This window comes from Stegostoma tigrinum, chromosome 20 (assembly GCF_030684315.1).
Source record: "Stegostoma tigrinum isolate sSteTig4 chromosome 20, sSteTig4.hap1, whole genome shotgun sequence".
Lineage (NCBI taxonomy): Eukaryota > Metazoa > Chordata > Chondrichthyes > Orectolobiformes > Stegostomatidae > Stegostoma > Stegostoma tigrinum.
Window position 1 is genome coordinate 16,500,294 of NC_081373.1, and position 23,122 is coordinate 16,523,415.

The 23,122-nt window shown below is 41.3% G+C and overlaps 1 protein-coding gene across 2 annotated transcripts in view; it reads right to left on the minus strand.

Moving 5' to 3' along the window:
- Positions 1-3,398: 3,398 nt before the first annotated feature.
- aldh18a1 (aldehyde dehydrogenase 18 family, member A1) overlaps positions 3,399-23,122 on the minus strand; it is a 56,538-nt gene continuing 36,814 nt past the window's right edge. For both annotated transcript variants that reach the window (XM_048551323.2, XM_048551322.2), the window contains exons 12-18: positions 20,621-20,841; positions 17,290-17,427; positions 16,086-16,281; positions 12,184-12,305; positions 11,561-11,747; positions 10,722-10,817; positions 3,399-7,123 (exon numbers count right to left, since the gene is read on the minus strand). In XM_048551323.2, coding sequence (XP_048407280.1) covers positions 6,948-7,123; positions 10,722-10,817; positions 11,561-11,747; positions 12,184-12,305; positions 16,086-16,281; positions 17,290-17,427; positions 20,621-20,841 — 1,136 coding nt within the window. In that variant the 3' untranslated portion in view covers positions 3,399-6,947. The remainder of the gene's footprint in view (positions 7,124-10,721; positions 10,818-11,560; positions 11,748-12,183; positions 12,306-16,085; positions 16,282-17,289; positions 17,428-20,620; positions 20,842-23,122) is intronic.

Below are 23,122 nucleotides of genomic sequence, written 5' to 3' on the forward strand. Positions count from 1 at the left end.
GCACTATTAAGAGTTGGCCTCAGTAGAGGACACTTTGGAAGACATATTCTAAAAGTGAATGTAATTCATGGCTCTCCGATGAAGGGTCTAGGCCCGAAACGTCAGCTTTTGTGCTCCTGAGATGCTGCTTGGCCTGCTGTGTTCATCCAGCCTCACATTTTATTATCTTGGATTCTCCAGCATCTGCAGTTCCTATTATCTCATCTCTCTGGGATACTGATTCACCTATCAAGTATGTGGAAGGCAAATGGAATGCATTGTTTACTGAAAGGGGAATGAAATGTAAATATAATGAAGTTTTAGGTAGATTAGGTCTGTATCTGTTAGAGTTGAGTTAAAGGTACAGAAGGCACTTTTATTTTATCGTAAGGTTCTAAGGGGATTTGACAGGTTACATGCAGAAAAGACATTTGCCCTTGTGAGACACTCTAACTAGGGAGGCTTTAAAGATAAGGAATGTTCTATTTAAGACACACGAGGAGAAATTATTTCTTCAGAGGATCGTGAGCAAATAGCAAAGGGATACACAGGAAAGTGGCGTTAAGCCACAATTTGATCATCCATGGTTTTATTAGATGCTGCAGCAGACCAGAGGGTCTGAATAGCCTACTCCAGTTCCTTATTCATATTTTGATAGAAAATTTTAATATTATTTGAGAACTTGGTTCTGAAACAGGTAAATTCATCCATTGATTTTCAGTTGTGTGAAGTTACTTGCATGGGTCAGAAAACTAATACTTCTTTTAGCAGTTCAAAATATCATTTTCAACAAGGCATTGGTGTAAGCTAACTGAGATAATTGCTTTTTATTGCTGATATGAATTTTTATGATCCACAGAGAAGACAAATGGCTGTCAGAAGATCAATCCCAACAGAAGGACATTTTTTAAGTTTGTGGAAATCTTCAGCTGATTTAGAAGTTCAAGTAAACAGTTCAGTGAGAAAACGCAGTTAGTCTGTGTTTGTATATCCCAGGCCAAGAGAGAGATTCACCTCATGCCTATAAAGGATGCTGCTGGAAAAAAAAGTTGAATCTTCCCATTTTGCTATTTACAATAAGATCTTTCCAAATTGTTTGATTTGTATAACACAAGCTTTATCTATTTTTTCTTCTCTGTAATAAACTAATGTTCTTTTGTTAAAATAATTTTCATATCCTCATGTCAATATGGTCAGTGGCCACCATGGCAACCAAAGTTCAAAAACAAAATTTATCATCTCAAAGTTTCATGCTGGAATCTGACTTGTTCAGTGTGATCTTCATCTGGGATCATACCAACCTGGCTTCTGGGTCTGTTCAAAGAAAACGAAAATATTTTCCTACTTGGCAAATTATTCCAAATTTTTCCTCACTTTTTAATTGAGCTAAATTTTTTATCTGTTTTAAATTTACTCTTTCATGAATTTCCATGCAGGTTTGTGACGATCTAAAACTCAGTTGCTTGTGTCCTAACTTGAACCAATTCACCCACTACTCCTGTGCTCAGTGCCTTATATATGCTTCAAGTGTGATGTCTTGATTTTAAATTTTTTTTTTAATACTCACATTCAGGCCTTCCCCATCCAGCTGCAAAGCCCAGCCCAGCCCCACCTTTCTACACCCTTTTGAAATCCTGATATATTTTCACCTTTGGTCTATTCTGCATTCCGTTCTGCTTCGGCTCCACCATTGACAACTGCCTATGACCTTTAAACACCAAAATCATTTTGTAATTGCTTAGTGCCTGTACCCCTTTAGATATTTGCTCATCTACCTGATCAGAGATACTATTACATAGCTCTGGAGCAGGTGGGACTTCAACCCAGGTCTCAGAGGGAGGGACACCACCATAAATCTTAGTAATGATAATACACAGAAGGGGGCTGTTTAACCCATTTGTCTATGCCAACTCAGATGCCCCTTTTAATCGTATCCTCCTGCAGCTTACAGCATTTAAAGTGCAGATTACTGCAAGGGTCCCTCCCCTAATTTTCATTTCTTTTATAAAATAGTTGGAAGACCTATCACATTCACACACACCTGGACACTACTTCACCACCAAATCAGCTGTGGCAATTTTCACCTAATAATCACCATTAAATTATCCATATCTCCAATTGTTCAATTTACCTGCAGAGTCCGTTAAGAGCAATTGTCTCCCGCCTCTTTATCTCTCAAAGTCAGCTTTATTGCACAGCTAAGTTGGAAACAAAGAACCACTAAATTTTTTTAACTCAACACTTGTAAAGCAGACAATTTAACCCACAGTGCCACCTGTCTCCTTTCTCCTCCTTTAAAACTTTAATAAAGATTTTAGTCACCTGTCTCAATATCTCCCTTTGATTTAGTATCAACTTCTTTTTGATGGAGCTCTTATGAGGTACCTTGGGGCATCTTAGAACTTTAAAAGTGCTATGTATAATGTATGTTGACTTTGTATTGTAACACTGATTAAACAGATACAACTAATCGATATTTATTGAAAACTTTATTCTTTAACAAATACAAAATATTTTAAGACAATTTATTGTCACTGTAATCACCACACCATATCAGAAACTCTCATACCCACTGCTAAAAGCACCAAAAGTCCAAGAGGGAGAATGCAACAGATGTACAAGACACTCTTTAGGGGCTGTTGGCTGGTTTATCCAGGGAATTTACTTGCAGTTAGATGCATAGTTCCTTAAAACTGATGCAGGGTCCTTTAGTGCCATGTTCTAACGCACTTTAATTGCTCAGGTCAAGTGTGTGAAATTCAACTTCTAAACGCACTTTTACAAAATATAAACTTCATCATTGGCATTGGAAACTCTGGTCTCACACCCAGAAATTGCATAGATCTTCCAAAATCCAGTAAAAAAACATTGCTTTCTAAAACAGCTAAGAGTGATCTGATTGCTAGTCCTGCGCATGAAGTGTGTGACAACAAAAGGCATTTTCACTTTGAATACAACGGTATCACGTCCTTTAAAGAATCAGGCTTATGGTCTGCGACTCTTCAATTGAACAACCAGTGAATAAGATTTAAATATTTATTCCATTCCCAACATGAAGAATCCTGACTATCAGAGTTAATTTAATTCCTTCATTTTTGGACCAGCTGTGGATCGTGCTGGGCATCCTAATTGCTAGCTTTGAGAAAATTGCACTTTTACCTGAATCAGAAGGTTGTGAATTCAAGTCGTACTCATGAGATCTGTGCACTAAAATCTACAATGAACCCCTAAACCTTACTGAGAGTGCTGCATTATTGAAGTTGCCAGGTTTTAAGAGACAACCTAGATGTTGACTCCCCTCTTAGCTGTATATGAGAAACCCGAGAACATTATAATGAAAAGTAGCAGAAAAGCTTTCCACAGTATCCTGGCCAATATTTATATCTCAGCATCAAAGAAATTAACTGCTCATTATTAAATTTCTGTTATCAGGATTTTACTGTGTGCAAATTGGCTACACCGTTTCCTACATTACAACAATGACTATACTTCAAAAGCATTTCATCGGCTGGAAAACATGATAATGAAAAGTGATACAGATATGCAAGTCTTTGTATCCTGTGTCATATTAACCAATCAAATCTCAGGATATGCTGCAGCCTCTGTGATTAGTGTAGGGAATCCAGTGTGACATTTATCCATCCTTTATGCCTTCTTTTTGCCTGGCATTATAATAAACTGGATTTCCACCCAACTCTCTCAATCACATAAATGTTACAGTGTAGGAGGCCATTGGCCCATCATGCCTGCTACCACACTTCAACTGAGCATCATTACCTACTGCCAATCTGTTTTCTCCCAATACCCTTACACTTCATTTCTATCCAAATCATCATCTAATATTCTCTTTACTGCCTTAATTGAACAAATGGTCAGACTTCCCAAATTTGAGTGTTTTTCACTGTTTCAGATTTAGAGGTGCTAGTACATAACGTGCAGGTTCCAGAATCATCTGGAGACTTCCAAACTAATATTTCCAGATACATGATTTCAGTTATACCTACATTATGACAAAATTACTAACTCTGGAGAACTATTTACTTTATGTCCCTCCAATATAGGACTTCTATCTGCACTAGAATCCAACTTTAAGGCTATTCATCCCAGGAGCAATTACTCATAGAGCATTACAGCACAGTACAGGCCCTTCGGCCCTCAAGCCGACCTGTCAGACTGATCTCAAGCCCATCTAACCTACACTATTCCATGTACGTCCATATGCTTATCCAATGACGACTTAAATCTACCTAAAGTTGGCAAATCTACTATCGTTGCAGGCAAAGCGTTCCATTCCTTTACTACTCTCTGAGTAAAGAAACTACCTCTGACATCTGTCCTATATCTTTCACCCCTCAATTTAAAGCTATGCCCCCTTGTGCTCGCCATCACCATCTTAGGAAAAAGGCTCTCCCTATCCACCCTATCTAATCCTCTGATTATTTTATATGTTTCAATTAAGTCACCTCTCAACCTTCTTCTCTCTAATGAAGACAGCCTCAAGTCCTTCAGCCTTTCCTCATAAGACCCTCCCTCCAGACCAGGCAACATCCTAGTAAATCTCCTGTGCACCCTTTCCAAAGCTTCCACATCGTTCTTATAATGCGGTGACCACAACTGTACGCAATACTCCAAGTGCGGCCGCACAAGAGTTTTGTACAGCTTCACCATAACCTCTTGGTTCTGGAACTCGATCCCTCTATTAATAAAAGCTAAAACACTGTATGCCTTCTTAACAGCCCTGTCAACCTGGGTGGCAACTTTCAAGGAACTGTGTACATGGACACCGAGATCTCTCTGCTCATCTACACTACCAACAATCTTACCATTAGCCCAGTACTTTGCCTTCCGGTTACTCCTACGAAAGTGCATCACCTCACACTCGTGTGACGTATGCCTACTGAACCTAAAGGGAAGGTGAAATTTGATTCTTCACCACGATAACACATTCCTCTCTGGTCTATGTTGGAAATACTGTGTTGATCTTGACATTCCACATGTTTTGCTAATGTTCTCGCAAGCCCAGGCTCACTGCCTTCTCCCGCCAAATAAATGCATATCATTACTGAGCCGTCAATCACCCTTTGTCCTATGTATCTTTCTCTCAGTCTAGGAATCTTAAATGAGATTCTGCTCGCATCAATCTAGGTGGTAATGACTTCACACTCTGTCCGGTTTCTCTGTAATGCGTTATTCTTGGAGGTTAACACCAAACTCTTATCAAAGGACCTATTTCAAGGTGGGCAAAATCTGCTTCAAAATCTCCCCACTCCCAGCTTCAGCCCTCCCTCTCATCTCCACCTCCTTGACTTGAGAACTATCCATCTTCCTTCTCACTTATCTGCTCCACCCTTCCCACCTGACCAAGCTCTACAACCCCCTACCACCATCCCACCAACCTTCCCCCAGCCCCATCCCATGCCATTTATTTCTGAGCTCCCTTTCTCCTCCCCACACCTGATGAAGGGTCCTGACCTAAAACATCGACTTTCCTGTTCCTCAGATGCTGTCCGACCTGCTCTGCTCCTCCGGCTCCACATTTTACTGACTCAGAAAAGCTATGTTGTGTTTCCCCAACGGTGACATTAAGAATGATAGGGCTCTATAGCCCCCCAAGTTTGCTCCATCACTCAAAACCATCATGGATGATCTTGTGCCTTAAGACCACTTTCCCTGCCTATACTTGATCCACTTTGATCAAAAAACTGTTGATCTCAATGACTTGAGCATTCACAGATCTCAAAAGACATAAATTTCAAACATTCCCCTGTCCACACCAAGTGAAGAAATTACACTTCATTTTGGCTCAAAATGACGAAATCCTTAGCCTGAGAATATGCCATCTAGTTCTGGAGTCTTCAACCAGGGGAAACAAATTTTCAGCATTAATGCCAGCAATCCCTCCATTAATGTGATAACTTTAATCAGAGCTTCACTAATAAACAGAGCAGAATAAAGACCCCATTCTACTCATAATCCTTAGCTATAAAATCAAATCTCATGTGGCTTTGCTAGATTTCTTACTCTGAGGAACATGTTGGTTCTAAGGTAGGGAGCTGTCTAAGCAAGGCAAAGTAATACAACCACTGCCTTGGTTTCATCAACTGCAAGGTAAACATCCATTCATATTCCTCACTGCGTGCTGTAATGGAATGTTAGTTTTTTTGTGATTTGTGTATATGAAGGGATTTTGGCATCCAAACACCTCCCTGTTGTTGGAATACAATTGTAGGATTGTGCCCTTCACCCATACAATATTAGATCGATGCCTATTTGACCGCAAATTCCCAATTTCCTGCTAGACTGGGTCACAATTGAAGTAAAGCCTATTCAAATGATACAATAGTCTTTGGTGACAATGCTGCCATAGGTGAGTGAATATATGGAAACATATTTAAAAGGTCAAGTGATAACTTATGAACATCAGCATGTTAAGTTGGCCCCATTCACAAGATTTTGGAAGGAGTGCCTGTAATGAGAGCAACCTGATTGGTATTATTTGTACTCCTCTTCAATACTTACCTTCAGACTTCTACTGGAAAAATAATTGCCTGGGTTTTGACTGGTAGATTCTCTGTTTGATAAGACTTGTCCTGGATATTGTTTCATTGTAGAATAATTAATTCACTTGTCATTTCAAAAAGGTACCTAAGCTGATAAGAGCCCCTTTAAACACCTGAATGGAGTATTCAGAGAAAAGGGCAGCAATAGGTACAAAAACCTCAGAAATGGATCTCAATGAAACAAAAAAACAAAAAGAGGTGCATGAAAGACTTTGCCAAACGTGGAAAGCAAGGAACACAGATACTCAGAGGATCCCTCATAAACATAGCTTTCTAAGGAAGCTGGAAAACAGTGATGGACAATTACAGAACATTCCTAGAGGATAAATATCTGTTGGTAGCTTTAAAAAGGCAAGTATTGACGGAAGTGTGCAGCTGCTTGCAGTGACACCTTCACCATGAAAGTGTTTATGTTCTTTGGAGTACAGGTATGTTTTCATGTATGTAGCTCATGCTGCCTTGCTCTGCAAAGTCAGACACTGCCTGACCCTCTCCACGTAGCAGCCACTTGGTGGTCAGCAGCCCCTCCAATCCCACTGGCCCACGGGCATGGATACGTGACGTACTGATTCCAACCTCTGCACCTTAAAAACAAAGAATATGGAATTTTGGTCAAGAAGAGTTAGATGTCTTCTGAGTGAGAGCTGTTGCTTGGTAGTGCAGAACTAAAACAGTGCTAAAGAAGGAGTCAAACAATTGATTTTTTTCATCTTAATACACATCAGGACTAAGATGCATGGAACCAGATGTGAAAGAGAAAGACCAATTTATAGAGTATGACAAGATGTGGCTGACTAGATGGACCACCGCTGGCTTTGAAATGCAAGAAATATTTAACCAGGATTCTTAGATCTCAGACTAGGCGGGTAGTCTTTGAATAGTCAGGGTGTTACCAAGGGAATAGGGAATACTACACTGATTGATAGTGTCCATGGCCCCTTTTCCAATGATAAACATGCAGAGTATACACAACATCCTTTTACCTGCATAACACAGATCTTTGTGATAAATATAAGCAATGCAATGCATTACATTGCAAAAAAAAACTTATTGATAATCAAGTTATAGCAAAATTACATCTAATGCTGGACACGATATTATGAAGCTTATAAGTCAGTTGAGCACAATTGGTACAGTGCCTGCTATGGTCAGGTTGAGCTTGCAGAGTGATACATGTCCACATGCTAGAAGCTACAAATATTAACACATCTGTTTTATGCAGATAAATGGAATTTGAACACGCACTGTTGGGGGGGGGGGGGGGGGGGGGGGGGGGGAGTGTTTTTTTGAATTGGGAAGGGAGTCATGAAGACTGCCAATCTCTGCTACATTCAGCATGCCAACACCATGATCAACAGGAGGCTAGCTGCATACACTAAGAACTAAGGTCACTACATTTCCATACCAACGATAGCCCAACCAATCAGTACTCTCTTCTAATCTGTATAAACTGATCTTCCTTTATCAAATCTGGTTTCTAATTCTAGTCTTGATGAGTGCAAGACAAAAAGCTTTGACTTTGTGCATCCTTTTGGCAAAAACTGAAGTATTTTGCTAATACAGACACCGTCAGGAAATTAGCAGTTGTATAATGCACTGCTGGCCTGTATTAAATGGCCCTAAACAGGAGCCTCACAATAGCCTTATTCATCTTTACTCAGTGCTCCTGCTAAAAGAGCTTGCAGCAAATGGAACAGATAGCACTGTGATGGTTCTTAGAGTCAAATAACCAGTGGGCATTCACAGCAAATTCAGTCACAGTCAAAGATGTTCAGAAACTGAAAGCTAAGCTCAACAGGGCATCAACTCCTTCAGAAGAAGGGAAAGATCATGGAGAAAGGATGTGGAGACATTCTAGCTATTGTCTACTGAGAAAACATTGGGATGTTTTCCACAGAAACGTTGGGGAAGGTGACTCTTTCTAAAATTCTGAAATAAACATTGACAGATATTGTGATTACAGACCCATTTGTTATTCAACAAAATGAGTTGGGAACAAGCTCCAAATGCAGCTGTTGGACATATTTGATCGCAATGCATGGCAGCAGTAACAAAAGGAGCAACATGTTCTTAAACTACTGGGCAGAAATACTGAGTGAAAGAAGGGGAAGAAACAGAGGGAGCAAGTGTGCATAGAAGAGAGAGAGACTGAGCGAGTCGGAGGAGGACTGGAAAGCGGAGCAGCAGAGAGCTGATGGAGTTTGGGTGACAGGAAGGTGAGGGGAAGAGAAAAATGGAGAAAGAAAAAGAAAGAGAAAATGGAGAAAGGAAAAGAAAGAAAATTTTTTAAGATTCCCTACAGTGTGGAAACAGGCCCTTCGGCCCAACAAGTCCACACTGCCCCTTGAAGCATCCCACCCAGATCCATCCCCCTATAATCCACACACCCCTGAACACTACAGGCAATTTAGCACGGCCAATCCACCTAACCTGCACATCTTTGGACTGTGGGAGGAAACCGGAGCATCCGGAGGAAAATGGAGAAAGAAAAAGAAAGAGAAAATGGAGAGATAGATAGAGAAGAATATGGCTACTACAGAACTCAGATCTCTCCTATAATCAGAAATAAAAACTGAAGGTGCAGCAGAAAAACTGAACAAAAACTCAAAGTTAACTTGAGTCTAATATGAACTGTTCAGTTCTGAATAATAGTCATGTTGGACTTAAAACATGTTTCTCTCTCCACCGATGATGCCAGACCTGTTGACTTTGTTTTTATTTCAGATTTACAACATCCAAAGTATTTTGGTTTTACCTCCCTATATCAGAGGAGGTTGTTTCTCACCAAGCCTTTATATACAGGAATAATGTCTCAATCACGCTAAGCAAATAGCATTCTGAATGTAAAGATCTTTAAGCGGCATGTTTGAAATTGAATTTGCAAATGCTGTGGATGTGTTACTGTTTTAATAATCTCACCATGTGCTGCTTGTATAAATTTGATCTTTTAAAAATATTCGGAGAAAACAAAAAACAAAAGAGTGAACCAGAAAAGTGAACATGAAGCTGTCAGCTCATTGTGTAATTCCAACTGGTTCATTTTTGAACATTAAGGAATTACCTGCTGCCCTTACTTGGCCTGGGCCTACATGAGACTCCAGTCTCACATTAATATGATTCTGAAATAAGGCAACTGTAAATAGCTAATAAATTTTGTGTTGCCAGCAAAACTTATGTTCCAAGAACTAAATTTTAATAAGGAACCCATGAAATAATGGCAACAACAAATCAGCATAGCAGTGTTCCCTTGAGAAAGCAGTAAGGGACTCAATGCGACAATTAAAGATAGCAGAGATAGTTCCAGATCACAGAGATACAAAGACAGACTGAGTAAGCACAGTCCATTTCCATGGAAGCAAGGTTTGACTATAGAAACACTGAAAGTAGGGCTCGGATTTCTTTGAGTCCTGGTCAACATTCTTCATTCAAACACATCAAACACAACAAACACCTGAACAGCTGATTATTTCATGTCAGAGGCATACAGCGCAGAAACTGACCTTTCAGTCCAACCAGTCCATGCAGAACATAATCCCAAACTAAATGAGTGCCACCTGCCTGGTCCTGGCCCATATCCTTCCAAACCTTTCCTAGTCATGTTACTTATCAAAATATCTTTTAAGTGTTGTAATTGTACCCGCATCCATCATTTCCTCAGGAAGTTCATTCTACATGTGAACCATCCTCCGTGTAAAAGATTAAAAGATTTGCCTCTTACGTCTTTTTAAAAATTTCTCTCCTTGCAGCTTAAAATGTGCTACATGTGGAATTTTGTTGTCAGCAAAATGGCTGTCACTTTGGGACAACATCCAAGGTTCAGAATGTAAACTTCAGAAAGAAAAAAATTAAATAACACCATCTATTGAACTTCCCACAGCATTAACACTATTTTGCAGTTACAATCATACATTATTATTGTATAAACAGTGGTGAAATAAACTAACTTATTGTTTGTGTTGAGAGGAAAATGCTCTCAAAGACCAGGAGAATTCCCTGTTTCAATGTTATGGGCAGATAGGATCTTGCTTTAATGTTGGCTGTGTGCTGCCCTAGAGCATCTGTTTTACATTATTTGTTCAGCTTTCTGAGTACAGTTCAATCCATAGGGTGAAGCCATGTCATTATTTCCCCCGCCAGCTTTAAGATCCAAATGTAACATTTACATAATTTAGCGTGGCTTACCAAGTCCAAATCGATATCCATCAGAGAAACGAGTGCTTGCATTCCAGAAGACACAGGCACTGTCAACGTGCTGCATGAAGTATTCAGCTGTCTCCTCTAAAAACAAAAACTTGTAATCATAAATCCAGCTCAGGTCAAAGCCAGCCTATACTGTAAACTGGTCCAAATCTGATTCCAGCTCTAGGAGAGGTTAGGAACGTTTCAGTGCTAAATGCTTTTCTGTATTACTATTTGAATATAAAATTCAGCACTATCCAAATTAATTTTTCAATTTAAAAAAATCAACTTGAAATGAAGTTACAACACTGACTAAATACATCAGCTTGCAGCTTGTTCAAAGCAGGGTGAGCGCAATTTGGCTGCAGTGCAATAGGATTGTCAGATTAAAGCATGCGCGCAAGACACAGACAGAGACGGCGAAAGATCGCTCGAGCGCGTGCAAGCACGAGAGCTGTTGCTGAAGCGAAGGGTCTGTATCTGAGACATCAAACTTGTTTTCTTCCACAAGCTACTGATGCTGCTCAGTTGGACCTGCTTCCCCTTCAGTTCTGGTTTATAAGGTTCCCGCTCCTCTCCTCATCCTAGCCTAAGTGTCAGACTTTGAAGCAGGTAGTAGTCCTCTCAAACAAAAACATTCTTGCGTTTCCAATTGCTAGTTCCTCTATATTCTGATTCTGTTCAAGTGCTCATTTGTTTTTCAAGCTTTCAGTTCTAATGGACTGCCTTACAGCTTAGGCACTGACTACCAGGTTTCTCCATGGAAGCGACCTGGTACATTGCTGATGTAGTTTTAAGCACAATGAACATGGATAATATCAGTATAAAGCATTGACACCTACCACTCTCTGTAACAATTGCATCTGTGTGCGAGCTGCCATATTTGTGTATGTGTTCAATTGCATCTTGGACATTGTTCACAACTTCAATGCAGCACTCCAGGTCCCCATATTCTGTGCGAAGGGATTTCACTTCTGAAGGGCTGAAAGTCAGGTATGATGCAAACTTGGGCCCAGCATGAATTTTCACCTGAAAATATGAAGCATTGTCACATTGACACTGTGATATCATCAAGGATCTTAGGGATCATAAATCATGATAGAAAGAAGAAAATTAATTTCCAGCATAAACCAGACCAAGCTCAGCATATTCAGGATTTGTAACACAGGCCTAAAGTGGTATCTCCATAACTAACAGCCCATTGCTTCTTGATATTACCCTGTTTTCTCCAGCTGATTAGATAAATTCTCAGCATGGTACAAATCCAGGATTGGTGATACCTATTCCAAAACCCATCTTAGTGGCCATTTTTCAGCTAGAACCCATTCATAACTGTCTGGCTTTTGGATGCACCACAGGTGTGTCCATTCCTGTCCTCACTGAATGTCCACATGGAGAGATTGCCCGTAGCTGCCTTATCACTTCAATAACCCTGAGGATTTGTAAATAAACTCAATGTGCTTGCCTGTTCGACTCTCAGCATGTCAATAATCTGGTCGAAGAAGGGAGTCCTCAGTAAGTCTCTGTGGACTAACAATGTCTCCATAGCATTACAGGCTGCAGGGTAATCGCATTTGGAATCTCGAACTAGAAATAGAAACTGGTTTTATTAAACATTTGATACAGAAACAGCGTTAGCATTCTGAGTCTAGTATGAAAACAGAAAGAGCTGTGCATGCTGTAAATCAGGAGAAAAAACAGACATTGCTAGAAAAGCTCAGCAGGTCTGGCAACATAGAACATAGAACATTACAGCACAGTACAGGCCCTTCGGCCCTCGATGTTGTGCCAACCTGTCATACCGATCTCAAGCTGTGAAGAAATAAAAATCAGAGTTAATGTTTCAGGTCCGGTAACCCTTCCTTAGAACTGAGGAAACAACGAACCCAAAAACGTTAACTCTGATTATCTCTTCACAGGTGCTGCCGACCTGCTGAGTCTTTCCAGCAACTTCTGTTAGTCAAGTATGACTTTTGTACCGCATTGAGTAGACAAAATAATCAGTTTATAATTCATTTAGCAATTAAAAATAATGCAGAAAAAAAAACAACAGTAGAGCATCCTTTGCCATTTGGGCATTCAGAACATACCTGGGCCTTCTTCAAAAGGAGGCAGGTACTAACTGATTCCCTAGAGTCTGCTAAATAGAAGATTACGAGTGTCTTACTGACTTGTTATTAATGTGCACACAAGTGAACAATCTGGACAGACATAAGATGCTAATTTGCACAGTCCCATACAACTTGTGCTCCGGAGAGTTAACACTAGGTTAACACAAGCACTTAAGGAAATGCTGAATGTTGAGTTATTATCTTAGATAAGATGTTGAACCAAGTTCTGTTTGCTTTCAGGTGAATGAAAGAATCCCAAATGACAATTTTGAAGAACAGGGTAGTTATCTACTGGTATTCTGGCCAGCATAATTAAAGAATGATTATTTGACCATTATCCACTACTGTTGGTGGAAGCTTGCTTGAAGCCACATGTCTAACATCAGTACCTACACATTGAAAGTACTCCAATGGCTGTAAATGCCAATTTCTGTCTGTGAAATTGTCCTCCTTCTTCCAACAATTGTCTCAAACTGATACTCACGTACCTTTCTTTCCTGGCTCCCATATTAGCTGGAATTGTTATTGTTCTCCCTCCTCAGCTACTATTTCACTTCCCTTTAAATCTGTCATGATCACACCTTTACCCAAAAAAAAAACCCCCTTGGTCCCCAACATCCTTGCAAACTACCACCCTATCTCTATTTTCTCTTCAAAATTCCTGAAGATGGTGTCACCTCCAAAATCGGTTTAATTTTTTGCAGAACTCCACGTTTGAATTCCTCTGAATAGGTCTGCATCTGTACCGTGGCAAGGGCAGAACTCTTATCGATTCACAAATGATATCCTATTTGTTTGTAAGAGATAACTGGTCTGCACTTGTCTTTGTGGTACCCTTAATCTCATTATTCTTGTCCAGTGCGACTCCACCACTGTACAGCTGGTTGGGATAGCTCTCATTTTCTTCCATTCGTACCGATCCAATCACAGCCTGAGACCATCCAAAATGGCTCATCTTCCTGAGCTCTCGCTGTTACCTTTGGTATCGGTCAAAGGATCTATCCTTTGCTCTCTTTATGCTACTTGTTGGTGGCATCATCCAAAAACAGCACTAATTGTTTTTTTACTTTATTCATTCACGGGATGAGGGTGTCACTGGTTAGACAGCGTTTATTGTCCGTCCCAATTGCCCAGAGGGCAGTTCAGAGTCAACCACATTGTTGTGGGTCTGGAGTTACATACAGGCCAGACCAGCTAGAGGACATTAGTGAATCAGATGGGATTTTCCAACAATCGACAATGGATTCACAATCATCATTGGACTCTTAATTCCAAATATTTATTGAATTCAAATTCCGCTATCTGCTATGGTAGGTTTCGAACATTATCTGAGCCTCTTGATCAACAGTCCAGTGATAGTACCACTAAGCCATCTCCTCCGCTTAAAGTGAACTCTGACAACATACCATTCTACAACACATTGCTTTACTCTCCCACTAAATTATTAGAATGCTTGTGACATGCCATAATTGATAAGCAGAAATGTGTTCCGATTAAATGTTGGGAAGACAGAAATCACAAGCTTTCCTCCCAATTCCAATCCTCTCCTAGCAACAGTTAATGAGGCTGAAACAGGCATTTTGTTCCACGGTGTCACATTTGATCCCAGGGTTATATTCCAATTTCTACCCTCATCATCATTATGTTTGCAATTATTTTCTCTGTAACACCAAATAACTTCTCCTATGCCTCAACTCAACACTTGCTGAAATCCCAATCCATTCTTTTTTTCCTATACTCAACTATTCCAAAGCACTCCTGGGTCGGCCTCCCATTTTCCAACTTTTGTAAATTTAAAGACATCCTAACCTCCCTGTCTGGGCCTGAACCATTGGAATTCCCTTCCATCTGCCTCCTTAAATCCTACTTCTTTCAAGAAGCTTTTGGTTACCTGCCTTAATATCTCTTTGTGGCTCAGGGTCAGATCTTATATGATAACAATCCTCAAACACAATGGGACCTGTTAAGTCGGCATAAAAATGTAAGTTGTTGTAACTATACTGGGGTTCTGAAGAAGAATTGTATGAACAGAAGTCTGCTCTTGACTTGCTGTGTTATGTAACCAGCAAATTTCCACCAATGCATTCAGAGATTTAGCTCTTTGACCAACTGGGTGACAAAACAGGTTTCATGGGGAGGCATAGGGGAGTGCAGACAAACTCTAATCTTTCGACTGTCTGACCTGGGCGGTCAATATTTAGGATACTTTCGACACTTCCACCATCTACAATCCGACCCCACCAACCAAGACATTTTTCCATCCCCACCCTTGTCTGCTTTCCGGAGACACCACTCTCTCCGTGACTCCCTTGTTCACTCCACACTGCCCTCCAACCCCACCACACCCGGCACCTTCCCCTGCAACCGCAGGAAATGCTACACTTGCCCCCACACCTCCTCCCTCACCCCTATCCCAGGCCCCAAGATGACTTTCCATATTAAGCAGAGGTTCACCTGCACATCTGCCAATGTGGTATACTGCATCCATTGTACCCGGTGTGGCTTCCTCTACATTGGGGAAACCAAGCGGAGGCTTGGGGACCGCTTTGCAGAACACCTCCGCTCGGTTCGCAACAAACAACTGCACCTCCCAGTCGCAAACCATTTCAAATCCCCCTCCCGTTCTTTAGATGACATGTCCATCATGGGCCTCCTGCAGTGCCACAATGATGCCACCCGAAGGTTGCAGGAACAGCAACTCATATTCCGCTTGGGAACCCTGCAGCCCAATGGTATCAATGTGGACTTCACCAGCTTCAAAATCTCCCCTTCCCCCACCGCATCCCAAAACGAGCCCAGTTCGTCCCCTCCCCCCACTGCACCACACAACCAGCCCAGCTCTTCCCCTCCACCCACTGCATCCCAGAACCAGTCAAACCTGTCTCTGCCTCCCTAACCTGTTCTTCCTCTCACCCATCCCTTCCTCCCACCCCAAGCCGCACCTCCATCTCCTACCTACTAACCTCATCCCACCTCCTTGACTTGTCCGTCTTCCCTGGACTGACCTATCCCCTCCCCACCTATACTCTCCTCTCCACCTATCTTCCTTTCTCTCCATCTTCGGTCCGCCTCCCCCTCTCTCCCTATTTATTCCAGAACCCACACCCCATCCCCCTTTCTGATGAAGGGTCTAGGCCCGAAACTTCAGCTTTTGTGCTCCTGAGATGCTGTGTTCATCCAGCCTCACATTTTATTATTATCTAATATTTAGGATAAGCCTGTTTATGAGCCCAGCTCAACTCCAGTCCAGACTTACCAATCTTGATGGCCTTTTCTATATTAGCATCAGAATCCACGTAGATATGACAAATCCCCTCACTGTGCCCAAGGACTGGAATGCCTTTTGATGCTTTTTGAATGTCCCGAACCAACTGGGAGGAGCCTCGAGGGATGATTAGATCAATGAGCTTGTCCAGTCTACAAAGATCTTCTACTTCCTCACGAGTGCTCACCTGAAACATGAAAAAAAAACCTCTTGAAGAAAGGACTGAAGTCAATAACATACCCATCAACCTATTAATTATGTGGCAATAAAAAAAGTTGCCGGAAAAGCTCAGCAGGTCTGGCAGCACCTGTGAAGGGAAAAACAGCTAACGTTTTGGGTCCGGTAACCTTTCCTCAGAACGGGGCAATGTTTTGCACAGAAATACAGAATGATCAATTATGCTCCAGTCCTTCTCTTCAGGAATTATCTAGTCAATTCCCACTTTGCCCTCATCCTATAATATCCCATTCAGTCTAGTCCCAAACGTTCCCGCACACCCTGCATCTTTTGATATGCCATCTCATCTCATCTCACTCTCCCTTTCACTCCCCACACCCTTTAATAGTCACCCCAGTCTAATCTGATTTTCCTCTCTCATGGCACTCTTTAATATCCCAAGTCAAATATATGCATTTTCAAGCAACTGTTTAATTTTCTTTTGAAACATCCTTAGGCATTGCTTCAAAGATGCTCGTGGCAGAGAATGCTATACTCATTGTACAGTTTAACACTGAAAAATTTCTCCCAAAGCTCCCTGTGTTATGTAATTATCTTCAACTCAATATGTACGTTACAATACAGCATAACTGTTCACAATCTCAGCATCCTTCCTGACCTCAACCTGATTCTCAAACCTATACCACGGGCCATAAACCTCTATCTGTATCATCTATTTCAGCTGAAGCCATTATCCTGCCATTGCCATTTCCAAACTCAATATTCCAATGTCCTCCTGCCTGATCTTCCATACTGTATTTTCAGTACAATTCCAGATTATCCAAAAACTCTGCTCCCAAATCCTAATTAGCACCAGGCTCTGTATCAGTCACCTCTGTGCCCACTGACCTATAACGGTTTACAATCAAGCACCACCTTGAACTAAAGTCAGAGTTTCTAAATGCAACAGCATGAATCCCTCACTCAACAACGTGGTCAGTTCATCATCACTTCACCAAAAGTTTGAATCAGCACCTACCAAATGAACTGCATCCTTGACCCCATGCATGGAAAGTGCTTCCTGAGTCAAATGGTGCAGTACGTGGTTGCTGTAGGTTGCTTCTTTCCCTCCCTTCAATAACAGGCCATTTCCACTTGCTATTGCCAGTGCAGAAACCTGTAAAATGGAAACAACCAACAGTATTTTTGATTAAATTTGGATGTCACATTGTGCCATCAGGAACTCTTAACAGTTTCCCAATAAAAATACATCAACAAATTTGCCCATTCTGTTAAAACTTTTTAAACTGGGACCTGTTTATTGTACGTGTTCATTCTTCCAAAGGGAAGAAGCCCAGCCTTGTTCCAGTACTGGAATTGGCTTGGGATCAAAATTGTTAGAGGTGTGGATACCGTAGATAAAGAATAACTGTTTACACTTGTAAGAGGATCGAGAACCAGAAAAAACGATTTGAGTGTTTTGCAAAAGCAGCAAATGGTAGCTAAGAAAAGACTCTGTTCACATGGTGTGTAGTTAGTATCTGGAATGCATTGCTCCGAAGTATGGTGAAGGCTGATTCAACTGAGGAATTCAAGCGGGCAATAGGTGTTTATTTAAATAGAAATCACAGAGTTGCAGAGAGAAGACAAGATATTGACAGCAAGTCAAAATGCTCACAAAGTCAGCACAGATATAATGGGCTGAATGTTCTCCTTCTGCACTATAACAATTCTTTGATTCTGTCACAGCTTTAAAAAAGTGCTATGCACTGAAAGCTTGTGTTAAGTTGGAGCCATGGAACTTCAGTTATTCCCAAAAATTACTAAACACCATTTGGCCAATTAAAAAGTCAATTACATTTCAAAAGTTACTTGCTGGGCTAAAAGGGCTTTGAGATATGCAGGGGTGCAATATAAATTTAAGTTTTCTCTCAATTCTTTTATTCTTCAGTATTAAATTCCAAGTATGCAGAACAATCGTTGCTGCTCTACATAGTTCAGATGGCCAGGCTGCACATATTTTATCAAATGGAGTCTGATCAATCCCTACCCTACAATACAACTTATGATCTGTTGTCTATTTCTCTGTAAAAAACATATGTACATATGAAATAGGGCCCCCTCAAGCCTGCTCCACCATTCAATAAGATTGTGGCTGATCTGTTCATATTTCGAAATCAACATTCCCATCTATTTCTGATAGCCCTTGACTCCACACACCTAACATGAATCTATCCACATCTGCATTAAAAGATATTCAAATATTCTGAGGCACTGAGTTCCAAAGTTGCACAAACCTTTGACAGAACAAGTTCTCTTCATCCTGAAAGGATGGCTACTACTTTTAAAACATTACCCCCATGTTCTGGTCTCACCTACAGGAAACAATGTTATATCCTGCCAAAGACCCATTAATGTAAACTATTTTCTGCCAAAACATTTAATCTTCTGCATTACCCCTTTTCTGATGAAAGGTCTAGGCCCGAAACGTCAACTTTTGTGCTCCTAAGATGCTGCTTGGCCTGCTGTGTTCATCCAGCTCCACACTTTGTTATCTTAGACTCTCCAGTGATGATGTTACCTAGAATGGTGACAAAACGTCTGAAAACTAACCTTCCAGCTCAGCGAGCAAACTCACATCCAGAAACTCAACCTGAGCTACAAATCTTCTCAAAACTTGCTATCTAATCTTCTATCCATGCTCATGTTAATTCTGTCAGCACGAGTTTTTACATTCTACAATAACTTTAATGCGTCACCTTCTTGAAATCAAGTCTAATATGTTTAGGACCTAGATTCTTCCGAAGGGTCTAGGCCCGAAACGTCAGCTTTTGTGCTCCCAAGATGCTGCTTGGCCTGCTGCGTTCATCCAGCTCCACACTTTGTTATCTCGGATTCTCCAGCATCTGCAGCTCCCATTATTTCGCACCTCCATTTCCTATCTTCCAACCTCATCCCGCCCCGTGGAACTGTCCGTCCTCCCCGGACTGACCTATCCCCTCCCCACCTGTATTCTCCTCTATCCATCTTCAGTCCGCCTCCCCCTCTCTCCCTATTTATTTCAGAATACTCTCCCCCTACCCCTTTTCTGATGAAAGGTCTAGGCCCGAAACGTCAGCTTTTGTGCTCCTAAGATGCTGCTTGGCCTGCTGTGTTCATCAGCTCCACACTTTATTATCTCAGATTCTCCAGCATCTGCAGTTCCCATTATCTCTGATTTCTAATATGTCTACCAGTTTTGCTTTACCCACAGCCTGCTACTTGCTACTGGGAAAAAAAATCTTTCAAATATAAAAATTGCAAAGCTAAAATGTTCTCCAACTATTATTTCCTCAAGCATCAAAATCTATCAAGTTTGGGTACACCACATAGCTTTACAGTACAATGGAGGTCATTCAGCCAGTTTGTGTCAGTGCAGGTTCTGTACCTCACACTGTCGCCATTTTTCAGGTTCAATTTTAAACTGCAATGGCCTGTACATCACCAAATCCTTCTGACATCCATGCTCCAATAACCTACTGTTGAAGGATACTTAACTCCTTTCATTTTCAGTGATCATTTTAAAATGATGACCCTTCATCACCTCCCCCCACCTTCTTCCCTGTTTTCGTAGAATTATCTTCAAAATTTTAAAAACCTTGAGTAAATCTCTGCCAAGCATTCCCTGCTCCAAAGCAAATAGCCTCAATATCTCAGGTCTCACTATTATCAATGATCATTAGAACAGGTGAATGGCCGGCTCCTGCTCCTAGTTTCTCCATGATCAAGAGACAGTAACATTTCGTCACAGAGTGGTCAATCTATGGAATTTGCTACCACCAAAAGCTATGGAAACCAGGTCACTAAGTGTATTCAAGAAAGAGACTGCTAGGCTTTTAGATATTAAAAACATTAAGCAGAATGGAAAGAAAGTGAGAATATGGCATTGGGACAAAGGATCAGTGACAGTCATAATAAATGATGAAGCAGGCTTGAAGGCTCAACTGGCTTACTCCTGCTCCAAGTTTCAATGAATCATTCTGGCTAATCTACTGTGTTCACTCTCTCTGAGAGTTAATTTCCATTCTGTAATGAAGTGCCCAGAAACTGTTCACAGTGGCTGAAATAACTGTTATAGGAATGGCTTTTAATTTGTTTTTCCTGATTTGATTTTGGGATGAGGATGATAACAAAAAGGTTGACATTTATTACCTTTCTTTTGTTTACAAGTTTTGTACACAGTCCACCAAAGCAATCTTCCACCTTGGCTCTTTAGGACTTCAACTCTCCTGTGAGATATTCTTTTACCTTAGATTTACTACCCTATATGATTCTGAATGTGAGCCATATTCTGCCATCCCCACTCATTTCATTCAATAATCACTTTTCACCTGGGGAAGACAGTCTGGACGAGATTCAAAAATCACTAACAGGACACCAATTGGAACAGTTATTTGCTCTAGATCCAGTCCTTTTGCAACTCTAGTTTTCCTGATCAGCCGACCCACGCTGTCCTGAGTGGATGCTGCAATCTGACGGAGACCGATGGCCAGGCTATTTAACTTTGCTGTGGTGAGGGTCAATCGCTTTAACAGTGGTTGTGAAAGTCGACCTGCTCCAGAGAAGGACAAAAGGTGCATAGAAGTCATTTGTCATTATATTTCCCAGCTATACTCTCTGATGACCAAATATTACAAATAAAAACAGAAATTGCTGGGAAAAGCTCAGGAGGTCTGGCAGTATTGGTAGAGACAAATCAGAGTTAACATTTCAGATCCAGTGACCCTTTCTCAGAGAGGACTAGGAAATTGCCACAGTATATGTGGGGGAGGGGTTGTGTATTAGGAAGTGCACGATAAGTAGGGAGAGAGCCCAAAGATAGAGACGGACAGTTGGATAGACAAAGGAGTGGATACCGGTCACGTTAGGAGGGCGAATAGCTATTAAAAGGGACTGTTAAAAGGGACGGCTAAGAATAGGTTGTGTGTAAATGCAGACTGTGTAATAACAAGTCTTGGTGTGACGGGATTGGGCTAAGGACATGGGAAAGCTCAAGCCCTAAAAGTTATTCAACTCAATATTGAGTCCAGAAAGCTGCAGGGTCTTAAGTGGAAAATGATGTGTTGTTCTTTCAGCTTACGCCGAGCTTCACTGGAGCACTGCAGCAAGCCCGAGACAGATGTTGGCCAGGGAACGAGGTTGCGGGGGGGGGTGTGTTAAAATGGCAGAAAACTGGAAGCTGAGTCTATTTTTGCAGACAGAACATAAGCATTTTGTGCAGACAGAACATAAGCATTTTGTGAAGTGGTCACCCAGTCGATGCTTAGTTTCCCCACAGTACAGGAGATCACATTGTGAGCAGCAAATGTCAGGTTAGATTGTGTGATGTCCAGGTAAAGCGCTGCTTCAACTGGAAGGTGTATTTGAGCCCTTGAATACTGAGGAGGGAGGAAGTAAACTCTCCCCTGTCCTTACACCAACCTCCACACACATGGTCTTTCGATTACAATCTGCTATTACACACAACCCATTGTTAGCTACTAATGCTCCCCATTAACAGCTAATCACCCCTTGTAGCCAGATCGTTATCTAATCTTTTTTGTCTCTCTTTGGTCTCTATCCCTACCTATTGTTGACTTCTTATCTCCTCCCCCAACCTACCTTTTACATATAAACTGACATTTTCCTAGCTACTATCAGTTCCCAGAAAGGGTCACTGGACCTGTAATGTTAACTCTGATTTCTCTCCACAGATGCTGCCAGACCCACTGACCTTTTTCAGCAATTTCTGGTTTTGTTTATCATTTACAGCATCCACAGTTCTTTCAGATTTTTTTTAATCCAGTTATTACAAATTTAGTTTGACATGGAATTAATTAGCTGCAAGAAGCCCTCAGTTTGGTTGTCCTGGCATATCTCTGATCATCTTGCATGACCTTGAAATGACAGCGAATTTGGAATTGAATATTCTACAAAAACATTTCTGTGGATTGGCACAAAACAGAAAGATACATTATAAATAATCAGAGCAGCTTGTTGTGGTTAGTTGGCTAGCCGAGCTGGTTCGTTGTTCCATTACCCTGCTGGGTATCATCATCAGTGCAGCCTCTGTTGAAGTACTGTTGGGTCTTCCCACTTGAAATTTAAACTCTTTGTCCGTTGAGCGGATTACCTCACTTCCGGTTTTCCTTCGCAATGCAGTGTGTATGGAGTCTAGTTCTAGGGCTGAGTGTGCTGGAAATTTTAGCGAACATTAAGATTGATAAGTCCCCAGGGCCAGACCAGATTTATCCTAGGTTGCTCTGGGAAGCGAGAAAGGAGGTTGCTAAACCACTGGCGAAGATCTTTGCTTCCTCGCTCTCCACAGGAGTTGTACCGGAAGATTGGAGGGAGGCAAATGTTGTTCCTCTTTTCAAGAAAGGGAATAGGGAAATCCCTGGAAATTACAGACCAGTCAGTCTTACGTCTGTGGTCAGCAAGGTTTTGGAAAGAATTCTGAGGGATAGGGTTTATGACTATTTGGAAAAGCATAGCATGATTAAAGGGAGTCAGCATGGCTTTGAGAGGGGCAGATCATGCCTCACAAATCTTATTGAGTTCTTTGAGGAAGGTCACGAGACAGGTTGACGAGGGTCGACCAGTCGATGTGGTGTACATGGACTTCAGCAAGGCTCCCCACGGCAGGCTCATTCATAAAGTCAGGAGATATGGGATACAGGGTGATTTGGCTGTCTAGATTCAGAATTAGTTGGCTGACAGGAGGCAGAGAGTGGCTGTAGATGGTAAGCATTCTGCCTGGAAGTCAGTGCTGAGTGGTGTCCCACAGGGCTCTGTTCTTGGGCCTCTGCTCTTTGTAGTTTTTATAAATGATTTGGATGAAGAGGTTGAGGGGT